At 40.5% G+C, this 12,231-nt stretch overlaps 1 protein-coding gene across 12 annotated transcripts in view; it reads left to right on the forward strand.

The window, feature by feature from the left end:
* Positions 1-6,623, forward strand: part of LOC129726199 (uncharacterized) — a 239,184-nt gene extending 232,561 nt beyond the window's left edge. For 8 of the 12 annotated variants that reach the window (XM_055682933.1, XM_055682932.1, XM_055682922.1 and 5 more), the window contains 5 exons: positions 426-1,541; positions 2,080-2,384; positions 2,447-2,770; positions 2,837-2,947; positions 4,620-6,623. In XM_055682933.1, coding sequence (XP_055538908.1) covers positions 426-1,541; positions 2,080-2,384; positions 2,447-2,770; positions 2,837-2,947; positions 4,620-5,403 — 2,640 coding nt within the window. In that variant the 3' untranslated portion in view covers positions 5,404-6,623. The remainder of the gene's footprint in view (positions 1-425; positions 1,542-2,079; positions 2,385-2,446; positions 2,771-2,836; positions 2,948-4,619) is intronic. The other 4 variants (XM_055682930.1, XM_055682931.1, XM_055682928.1 and 1 more) reach the window with 3 other exon arrangements.
* Positions 6,624-12,231: the final 5,608 nt, after the last annotated feature.

Genomic DNA, 12,231 nt, shown 5'->3' on the forward strand with positions numbered 1-12,231 from the left:
TTTATCTTTTACTGGTGGAATTGATTTCTTTAAAGAGGTCGCATGCTTTGTTTGGTTTCTTCTATTGGGTAACTAATAATTATTTATCTTTTTATTATTACCTATATGTGAAAACGAGATCATTATCAGTGCGTTTACATTTTAATGAAGTGATGGCGACGCATGGTCACCAGTTCACATAATATGAAAAAATGTATTTCGGGGAAATCAGTAAAAATATTAAAACTCTAATTTTTAATGTTTATTAAAATTTCAAAACTATATCATCAGTAAATTCCTGATGATCTAGTAAGGAGGATACCGTTATGAAAAGATCTAAGGGTTTTTTTTTAACTCATCAATTCCATCAGTAAAATAACTAAACACAAACTGCATCTCATGCGCCGTTGATGAAACTACCCTAACCCATGCTAACCCACTCATAGGTTTTACAGCAACAGCAAATCTTTCAGCAACAGCAGCATCCCGGTTATATACAGTATGCCGGCCAGTACGGGCAACCAGGTGTCATCAAATCACCCCAAGAGGATCAACAGCAATCATCGACGGGAAATTCGCGTAGCTTAGAACGAGGTGCGGTTTCCACATATGCCGCAAGGATTAACTCATTGGAAAGAACACGCCAAATGGGTATGGAGTATGGATCGGCGAAAGCCATGAGATCAAACTCGCTAACCAGACAGTACAGTGGCGGCGGCCAAATGGAGTCCTACCCGCCAAATCATGGGGTCAGATCTGCCAGCCTGGAGCGTGGAGGACAAATTGGTCAAGCATATATCAACCGGATGGGAAGTCTGGAGAGAAATCAGAATCAAGCAATGTTTTTGAACAATATAAAAGGAGGCAGCTTAGAAAGAAATCAGTCGGCTGCCATCGTCAACGATATGCTCGGCAATAAGGCTAATTATAAGGGAGGAAGCTTGGAACGTAATCAGCACCTTGTAATGAATACTGGTAATCGGGGTGGCAGCTTGGAAAGAAACTTAACCTACCAAGGATATCGCAATCCTGTATCAGCAGCACCCCGCGAGCAGGAACCTTTTCAGGAGGAGATTTATGATTTCGGTGGAGTAAACGTTAAATCGTGTGCTTCAATAGCTCTTAAAAAGAGCGTTGAAAAAGGCATCCTTCCTCCAAGCACTCTCATGTCACCGGGAGTCTCCCAAACTGCTGCAAATTTTTCTCTTCCACCGCCGTACAGCTCGGTACAAAGCTCTAAATTTAGCGTCCAGCAACCCCAAGGCACTCCCCAACGTTCTCTGTGGCAGCAGCAGCAAATCTACCAGCCACAACAATCGGCCGCCTACGCTCCCGCTTCCTCAGGCCATGCAGCGATTCCACAAGGTGTCATGGGCGTTGCCTCTTCCCAGCAGGTTCAATTTCCACATCAGTCACCAGCAGCGGGTCAGTTAAAAGCAGTCGGAATAGCACAACAAATACCGATGATGGCTGCTGCACCACAACAAGCAACCGGTGTCGCTGCTCCCCAACAGCAGCAACCACAGCAGGCAACCGCTTCCAGTTCCGGAATCTCGCAGAAGGTTTTACCGCTGTTTCCTGTCTATCACTTGAATTCAATTGTGATTTTAATTTATATGATTTCAGTTGGTTCGAACTTCGTTCTTTTTTTATCATTTTCATGTTTGTGCATCCAGTAGAAATTATGTTCGACTTGGTATAAATTATTATTTCCGTTCCAGAGTAATCGTTTCTGCCGATGAGCGTAAATAAAGTTGCATGATCGTTAATGTTGAACAGAAAACTATGTGTTTATCAGTATGGTTTTGTTTGCTTAATTTCCATTACGTTGCTATTTGTAATTTGCAAAACTTCTTTTCTTTGATTTTCACAATAGATACAAAAACCGAGTTAAATCGAATGTTATTTTTATTGTCTAGAAGTTTTTATTTGTATTAAATTTACCCAACTTTGGATATAATATAATATACAATAGAGGTAAATCTCAAATGCTTTGCTGCCAGTACTTTCATAACCGCAAATCATAGAAAAGATTTTTTGCTTTCTTAGAATCTTAACTTTCAAATGAGAGCGTCTTCATACAATTCTATCTCTTTGCAGGTACAGGAGACGCAGCAAATTCTGGAAGCCAAGCTTCGTAAACAGCAGCAGGAAAGTGAGGTCGATTCCAAGTGGCTCCAGCAGGAGGAGAACAATCTCAAGAAACGGTTAAGCCTGATCACGTCCGCTGCTGGCAGCGCATCGTTCGATCAGCAGCAGCAGCAAGAACTCAACAATGGCAGCGGTTCATTGTCCGGCAGTTACCATTCCCAGCAAAGCCCGCACTTCTCCCCGCAGAATACCATGTCCGGGCCGCAAAGTCTTGGCGATCATTATCCAACCACACCAAATACTTCTGACTCTAGGTACTAAGTACAATCATTCATCTGTTGACAACTATTTAAACAATTCTGTTTTATTCGTGCAGACCACACACGCCAGGGTCCACGTCCGGTATGATAAAGTCTAAGAGCTCCTCGATGGAACGCTGCACAACACCACTGTCCGGTGACGAGAAGTTTGTAATCAAGAAGGTCGAACCGACGCGAACAATGCCGCTGGATCGAACCGGTGACATTGTGTACAGTGCAACGACCAGCGTGGTGAAGTCAATAATGGCGCTAAGCCAGGGCGTCGATAAATCGCTGGCGGCAGACTATTTAGATCTGGTACGCAACGTAGGGATCGAACTGCGCACACTTCTTGGCGCCGTTGATCAAATCTCCATTTCATTCCCGGCCCAGTGCCATAAGTAAGTGAAGCAAAAACTTTCATCAAATTGATTTTTTTAACCGAAAAATATTTGTTTATCCCACAGGGAAGTTGAAATGGCACACAAAGTATTGTCCAAAGATATGTTCGAGTTGGTGGCGGCTATGCGATTGGCGCAACAGTATAGCGAAACCACGCTCGATGCTGAATATAGAAAGTAAGTAACACACAATTGTAGCCAATATTATTGCTGTGAAGCCGATGTTTTTTTTTTCAAATCAACATTAAATGTTGCATATCATATCACTAGATGAATATATGAAGAAAAAAACAGTATCATTAGATACTACAGCAATATATAATGTAGGCGTTCGATCGGCCAAAATTCGTTACGGCAGAAACATAAACCTCTACCTTTCTTAGTACTCGTAGCTAATAATGCTCGTTTCCAATGCAATAAAAAATTAAGAACAACGCTGCCGCTCATAGCAAGTCCGTCCCATTTGCGTTTTGGTGCTGACGAGAAAACAGCAATTAAAAATCGTAACGCTTTGGGTGAAATTTTGCACTTGAATGCATTTTCAATCAAGACCATCAACAGAATTTAGTACTGCAATGACAATCTAACACTTTTGCATCATAAAACTTGTATAAACACCGAAACTTTATCAAAATATGTTGAAAATCATAAGCTGGGACTTACATGCGATTACTTTTACGGTACGTAGCCAGAATGATAGCAAGTCAGTCCCATAGCCAGCTACGACCGGTGATGAAAAACAAACTACTGCAAATCGACGGCGGTGCTATAGCTTGCGTTTGGAATGAATCCATCGCAGGTCAATTCATAAATGACCTTCTCTCGTGCTTCATTAAATAAGTTTTTTTGTGAGAAGCATAGCACAATGTACCAACTGCGCCGCTCAAAATAAAATTAGATTTTGTTTTTACATTTGATACTACTGATAAATTCGAAATCAGTTTAGTTGTAGGAACTTGTTCTAAATTTTCCTGAGAGCGGTCACACGTTCGTGACGGCGGACAGCTTCCACGTAGCAGAGGAAGCAAATATGAAAGAACACCTATAGCTTAGGAAAATGTTTGCTCCTTTAAAAAACAGCTAAGTAGCGAACCGAAGTATTTAATAGACTGGCAAATTCTTCAAAACGAAATTCGCGACAATAATTGAACAATTCTTGCCCACGTCTTTACATAAAATACGGATAAAATACGAAAAGTAGTATTTACTAAAAGTGCTTCAACTAATAATACAGTGACACACCTAAAGCGTTCACTGTCAACTAACAACAGCTGGAGGAAGCTACTGGTGGAAACTTTGTCTTGAAGATAACATTGTACTATCAGCTAGAACCACACGATGTAGACCGCGTAAAATTCAATCAAACCTCCTATCGAATATCACTTGGTACATCCAATTCTAATCCTGAAGACCACAAGTTGTGGTAAATATCACATTTTTCATAATCATTATTAGCTGTGGGGTTAAATTGCGAAGATTTTTGCAGTGGGACCGACTTGCGATCACTTTTGCTATGGGACAAACCGACTTGCTATTTTTTTCATAACTCCTCAGAACGAAGTATTCAAAAATATTTGTTTTATCGAAAATAGATATAAAAAGGAATTGATTCCATAAATAAACTCAAAATTGACAAAAATGCAATTGGGACGGACTTGCCATGAGCGGCAGAACGGTTGCGAGTGAAAAAGATTTTTCTAACGATCATTACTTTCACAATTCTTATTCAAACATTGGAGGGCAAATAACAGCGCCAGGCCCTCTTTAATTAACTTTTTTTAAGTCTTCGTTCCTTAAGGAGATGCTTTGTAGGAGCCATTACATTTTCTTGTTTTCCCTCTACCACTAGGAGTATGTTATCAGCAGCACACGTGCTCGCCATGGATGCCAAAAATCTGCTAGACGTCGTCGACTCGATCCGAGTGCGCTTCCCCAACTTGGTTCTAACCAAGCAGCCAAGTCTGCCGACCAGTCCCATCCAGAAGCAGCAGCCCACATCGATAGCTTCCGCAGGGTCGCCATCATCGGCAAGCAACAACAGCACAAGCAATCCTCCGTCCAGTTGTGGTCCACCGATATCCTCGTACCAACAGCAACCACAGCACACCTTCGACGCGCAATCTACCGCCGAAAGCTACCAGAACCTGCAGCCAAAGCAAATCTTCCACTCCCACAGCTCTCCGCCAAGCTCTCTGACGCATTCGTTTGAGACCGGGCAGAGCCAACTGTACTCCAACCAGCAGAGCGGAATCTACGACAATGAATGCGTTCTCAACCAGGCGCAATGGTCCAACGATGGTAAGCCGAAAAAACCACTAATTGCAGTGAAACCTCCGGCTGCAGCGCTGGCTTCTCACAAGTTGAAATCATCCAACGCTTTTTCCTCCGTTGGTAGTCAACTTCCGGTGCCCGATGAACTACTAAACGAGCCACTGAAGATCATCGAAGACCCGGCTGAATTGTACTCGAATACAACCACTGCCAGCTCGACTAGCAACAGCGTGCCCTCGGCGATATCCACCAGCAGCAGCTCCGGTGCGATCAAACTGCCCGAACCCGTTTCCTGCACCATCGTTCAGGAGAATCTGCTGGCGATCAACAATCAGAAAGTGATGGCCAACAAGCTGGGCTAGGCTGGTGCCCTATTATTATATCCATAAAGGAACACAATTCTACCCTTACTACCTATTATCTAGTGAAAGACATACGGTATTGTACTATTTTTAGGCAAACAAAAGTAACATTACAAATTTTACTATTTTGCTAAGTAATAACATTCAGACGTATGTGACTAGGAAACAGTGAAACGGAGTTTGTATGACTAAATCCGGCATTATTGTAGATAATCAGTGCAAGCAAATACAATAACAAATCATGAATAGTTTCCAGTTTATTTTTGCAAATTTTTGCAGCAGTATCCCGCAGGAAGTATCCGCTCGGGGGTAGGCTTCGAATATTTAAGTGCTAAGCCAGAACGCTTTTGATGTTTGTTACCCACAGTACGGATAAGGAAAGTATACTTTTACCACGAGTAGTTTTTACAAACATATTGGAATTGAAGGCTTCCGTGAAAGCACTAACGATGGAATTAATATTACAATCGCTAATCATAGCCGCCAATTGCCGAAGAATAAAACCAGACAATTTGTCCGAAAACCGATTTTTAAACACCGCGTCTTGAGCCCCATTTGCGTAACAAACATAACATGATAGAATGCGTTCAGATTCGTCCCGCTGTCCGATCAATTATTCAGGGAAAATTTGCAAAGTTTTGTGTTTTTTATTTGCAGGTACAAACCGACTTGCGTAAGTAACATTTTTAGAAATGTTTTGTTCGTTTTTGAAATAATTTTACCTCTAACACTGTACTTTCGAACTATTTTACCAATATTGTAGCAATAAATTGAGACAACTTTTAACCCGAAACATACCATATGTAAATAAACTAATCAACAAGCTAGCTCGCTCTCAGCTCATACATACTAAAAGCATTAAACCACTTATTAAAACAAGATAGTAACTACTCTGAACATCAAAATCAAATTACTTAACAAAAGGTACTCTGCAGTGCTAACCTATACTAACTATAATAATCAATATGTATCTATTACTTGTAACTTATATCGCAAAAGGAAGGAATCATAAAGCAGCAGGTAGGAAGGAGGTTTGGTGATACTTGGCGTACTGCCGGTTACGTTTATACCAACCAGCCACAAACTAGCAAAATGAATGCAGATCATGAGTTTTAGTGACAAGCATGTCTAAATCATCAGTAATATTACTAATTCATCATCAGACTAATGAAATATGTACCTAATAAAGGTAGCAGCAGATAATATCTTCGATTGCTTCACGCGTTGTTGTTGTTTTCTCTCAGATTATTAATCAAACTTGACGAACTATTGAAGAAACATCCTTTAGTATTAAGTACCATTGAGATAGATAATGAACGCCATTATTCTTCAACCATACCTGGCAGGTCTTATCGAGAGGGGTTTTTGTAGTTTTTCTCGCATTTATCAACTGATAGAATTAACATTAAAGTTTAAACTAGTTAAAATATTTTATTGCAACATTTGAAATGCACGAGTTTTGCATTTTTGTTTGTTTGGGGTGCAGGATTTGTAGATTTGTTAACCAACATCAACTTTTTTGAATTTGTAATCAACATCGATCTTTCTCTCTTTTTTTTTTTTTTTGATTTCAAAAACATATTCTGGGTCACCAATATTTTCAAAATGCAGAAAATTGAACCACATATCGAATGTTGAAATCGAAGTCAGCGTATGAATTTACTAAAAAATGTACCTACCTGTGGTTAAATTATATGATCTGAACACATCCTGTTTTTTTTTGCAGAGAAAGTTGAAGCTTAGTGTATGTGCATAAGAGCGCAAACCTTCACATGTACACTACCCGTCATAAGTTTGGAATCGCTTTTCTGAGTATTGCAACACCTAGTTTGAATATTGCAACACCCCGAAAAGTTTAGCATCACTTAAAATGGGCAGATTTATGTAACTCTATCTTTTTATTCTGGAAACCTGGTCTTCAGCAAAGATGCTCAGAAAGTCAAGGGCTTGTAATTGGATAACACTATAGTACGAAATTCAGCCGCTACGCAGCGCTAGTGTGCATGTTGTTTCGAGTGTTTTTAACGTTATTTAGCTCAGTAATCCCACCATTTAGAGTTGCGATTTTCAGCAAAGTTACTCAGGAAGTCAAGGGCTTGTAATTAGCGAACAGTATAGTGCGGAATTCGGCCGCAACACAGCGCTAGTGTGCATGTAGTTTTGAGCGTTTTTAATTCAGTTTAGCCAAATAATCCCATCATTTAGAAAGTTGGGATTTTCAGCAAAGTTACTCAGAAGATCAAGAGTTTCTGGTTGGCTAATAGTTTAGTTCGGAATTTTCCTTCAATGTGCTGCTACTGTGCATAAAGTTTTTAGTGTTTTCAACTTACTCTATTTAAAACTCTGGAGGATTTGAACACTACAGACAGCATTTTGTATTTCTTTCCGCCGCAAGCTGAAGACCGAACACGCAACGCCGTCGGCTTACATGCAAGCCATCCAACGAGCAGATACCCGAAATGTATATTCGAAGTCAAAAATACTCGCCCTGGTGGTTGCCGAAGTTGTCAAAGTCGTCGAAGTCATGTTTCAATTAGAACATTGGTTGTTTATGATTTGTGTTGACAATAAACTGTAATGAAAATAGAATCGACGGAATAGTTTGGAACACAAATGCGGCGTTATACTGTGTTTCGACATGCTTGACCAGAACTGGTGGCACTAGCCGGAGACCGCAACCTTCTGGGTAGTAATAATCGCGCGATAAGTTAAAGTCTAGATACGAAGAACTGCATGCACCCTAGCGCCGCATAGCGGTGAAATTCGGTTCTAAATTGTCTACTATGTAGAAGCTTTTAGCCTCCTGTGCAAGTTCGCTCAACACCGCATCTTTCAAGCTGGTCGGAATTGTGAGATTAGTTAAGTTCAAAATACGACAAATTGTGTGCTCACTAGCGCCACATAGCGGTCAAATTTCACACTGAATTGGTCACCATACAGTAGCCTTTGACCTTCTGAACGAGTTTACTGAAAACCGCAACTTTCTAGGTTGTCAAAAATACGAGATATCCGCCTATTCCAGGTGATGCTAAACTTTTCGGAAGCTGTTGCAATATTCAAACTGAGGGTTGCAATACTAAAACAGTCCACATAAGCACTGATGATGGTTGCATGTAGCAGCCGAAATACGTATCTGCGGACGGTATTCGATTAGAGGGTATAGAATTAAATGGAAACATAACCTATTCTCAATATTCAATAGATAAAGCGTTCTTTGTGAAAACACTATTTTATGTGTGCTTCACCGCAGCAAACCTACAATAGCGTTTTTCCAGGTGACGCATTAACTGTTACCAAGTCTTGTGCTTCTGAAACTTCGAAGTGGTGGCCCGAAGTCGGCCATTCGTGGATTCAATAACGTTAGATGTGAAAAAATAAATTGCTACTATATAATAATCTGATACTTGGATTTCTCTTCCTGTAGCCTCAGCCTGTCATTTTCCAAGATTTCCGGTCAGCAAATCTTCCGGTATTTTTCAAAACCATAGCTCTCCGGAAGCATTCTAATGGACGAGATTAATAAAGCCACTGACACTGCGTATTCTTAACATTTTCGGCAGCGGGATCGCTCTCTCTCTCTTTCCTCGTCTCTCTCTCTCTCTCTCTCTCTCTCTCTCTCTCTCTCTCTCTCTCTCTGTATCTCTCTTTCTCCACTTCGGTCCTTGTAGAATGAATCTTGCCGGAAGCAGCTGAAGGTATGTTTGGCGCAACGTACTTTTCATAACCGGATTTTAGATTTCGGGGAAGGATAGTTTTATTATGTTTCCCGTTGAACGCTAGTTAGCCTTGAATTGCATCTCGTTGACAACTGTTTTTCGTGTCTTCTTGAGGTTCCGCTTGTGTGTTGGGAGGGTTCATGTCCTTTGGCACCACCTGGACGTTGTCCGCGGCATACCACTTCATGGTCTTTTTTCTGTAATGGCAAGATGCCAAATCTGGCCAAACCAGATCGGAATTGGATCTGCGTGTCTTAAAAGTTAACTTCTAAACATTCATTGAACAAACGATTGTATCGTGAGTGCCTCCCGTGTGTAACAAGCTCCATTTCGCTTGCCCTTGTTACGCGTGAGTCGTTTTTAAAAACTTTTGTGACCGGTAGTGCGCAAGTGAAATAAAAATGTCACTCGAACATTTACCGGTACCGACGCAGCAGAACAAAGGTGAACGGAGTAGTAAACAAAATAATTTTTTAAATAAAGCTTTCGAGAAAAGTGATGGCGATGTAGATGCCAGCGAGCCAAATCAAACAGAATTAGCCATGCCTACTTTTGACGTAGCGCGTTTTTTTTTGGTTTTTGTTATTGTTTAACGCACCTCGCCTTGCTATAAAAAGGCAGCGCTCTGGTTACTGCGCAAGTTAGTTTTGTGTTCGACTCCTATAAAAGAAAGTGTAATAGAAGGACAATTCTGTGGTTAAGTAACAGCAAGTTAATACGATTCCGAAGAATCCTTGGAACCTAGAAGCATCGCAGTCAAAAGGTCCTTTTAAGGGCCAGTTGAGTTGAGTTGTTTGAGTCCGCCGAGCGATTGCTTCTTATCCGCCAACAAATACAGTCCACCGAAAGCCGAACAACCTAAATATATAAAAATGCAGCTCTGTCTGTCTGTCTGTCTGATTCATATAGGCTTGGAAACTACCGAACCGATCGGGGTGAAATTTTGTATATAGGGGTTTTAGGGGCCGGGAAAGGTGACTAAGATAGTTCGAGACCCCTCCCTCTTCTGCAAGGGAGGGGTCCCATACAAATGAAACACAAATTTCTGCACATCTCGAAAACTAACCAAGCAAATGGAACCAAATTTGGCATGTGGATGTTTGTAGGAGTAACAAATATGTCCATGTTGATTCGACACCATTCCCTTTTCCGGAAGGGAGGGGTTCCATACAAATGAAATACAAATTTCTGCGCATCTCGAAAACTAACCAAGCAAATTGAACCAAATTTGGTAAGTGGATGTTTTTAGGAGTAACAAATATGTCCATGTTGGTTCGACACCCTTCCCTCCTCTGGAAGGGAGGGGTCTCATACAAATGAAACACAAATTTCTGCACATCTCGAGAACTAACCAAGTAAATAGAACCAAATTTGGTAGGTGGATGTTTTTAGGGGTAACAAATATATCCATAATGGTTTGACAACCCTCCCTATTCTACAAGGGAGGGGTTTCATACAAATGAAACACGAATTTCGTACAGCTCGAGAACCAATCAACCAAATACAACCCAATTTGGCATGTGAATGTTTTTAGAGGCAACAAGTATGTCCATAGTGGTTCGATTCCCCTCCCTCTTCTGTCAGGAAGGGGTTCATAACAAATGAAACACAAATTTCTGCTGATCTCGTAAACTAACCAACTAAATGGAACCAAATTTGGCAGGTGATTGTTTTTAGGGGTAACAATCCATAATGGTTTGACACCCCTCTCTCTTCTATGAGGTAGGGGTCCCATACAAATAAAACTCAAATTACGCACAACTTTTAGGTGTAACAAACATGTCAATAATGTTTCGACACCATTTCTTCTTCTGGCATGTCTCCAAATACCGTTTCTGAAAAATAGCGGCAAATGACCCAACATGGGTATTTCCGGAATCGTTATGATGCACTGAAGCCACAAATCGACCTAAGACGACATTTTGAATTGTAAGATGGCGACTTCCGGTGTCTGGAAAACAGCCGAAAATGACCAAATAACACCCAATATGAGTGTTTCTTCAACCAGATTGACGCTCAGAGGCCAAACATTGTCTCCTTATGCCATTTTGAAATCCAAAATGACGACTTCCGGTTTCTGAAAAATAGCAGTAAATGACTAAATACCACTCAATATGGGTATTTCCGGAATTGTTATGACGCACTGAAGCCACAAATCGACCTCAGACAACATTTTGAATTGTAAGATGGCGACTTCCGGTGTCTGGAAAACAGCCGAAAATGATCAGATACCACCCAATATGAGTGTTTCTTCAACCAGATTGACGCTCAGAGGCCAAAAATTGTCTCCTAATGCCTTTTTGAAATCCAAGACTTCCGGTTTCTGAAAAACAGTGGCAAATTACCAAATACCACCCAATATGGGTACTTCCGGAATTGCTATGATGCACTGAAGCCACAAATCGACCTCAGACAACATTTTGAATTGTAAGATGGCGACTTTCGGTGACCGGAAAACAGCCTAAAGTAACCAAATACCCCCCAATATGAGTATCACCGGATCCATATGATGCAAGGAGCTATGAATTGACCTTAGACAACAGTTTGAATTAAAATATGGAAACTTCTGGGAAACAGCCGAAAATAACCGAATACTACTACATATGGATTATCCGTAATCGAAATGATGTATAGAAGCCAAGCATTGACCCTGGACACTATATTAAATTAGAAGATGACCACTTTTAGTTTCTGGAAAACAACAAAATAACTGAAATGCACCTCATATATATCCGGAATAGAGGTTATGTACAAAAGCCAAACGTCGAGGATGTTGTCATTCCGATAAAACCAATCATTTTTAAACGATATAATCGAACCGCAAGGAATCAATGAATTTGAAATGTTTAAAATTATTAAATTAAACACTTAAATAGGCGGGACGAAGTTTGCCAGGTCAGCTAGTGTTAGATAAATAAGGTTGTTCGAGCTAGAAGCGCACTTCCACTCATCTTTTTAATCTGAGATGATTTGATGTGAGACTACGTTAAAAAAAACAGTTCATTTTCGTAGCGATTCGAGACTCTACGAAAAAGTAAAATTGCAGAATGTTACAAAAGCTTAATACAAAAAATCTTTTTTGTTCTATCTATAACAGGAAAAAACACTGATA

The sequence above is a fragment of the Wyeomyia smithii genome, chromosome 2, assembly GCF_029784165.1.
Source record: "Wyeomyia smithii strain HCP4-BCI-WySm-NY-G18 chromosome 2, ASM2978416v1, whole genome shotgun sequence".
In the NCBI taxonomy this organism is placed as follows: domain Eukaryota; kingdom Metazoa; phylum Arthropoda; class Insecta; order Diptera; family Culicidae; genus Wyeomyia; species Wyeomyia smithii.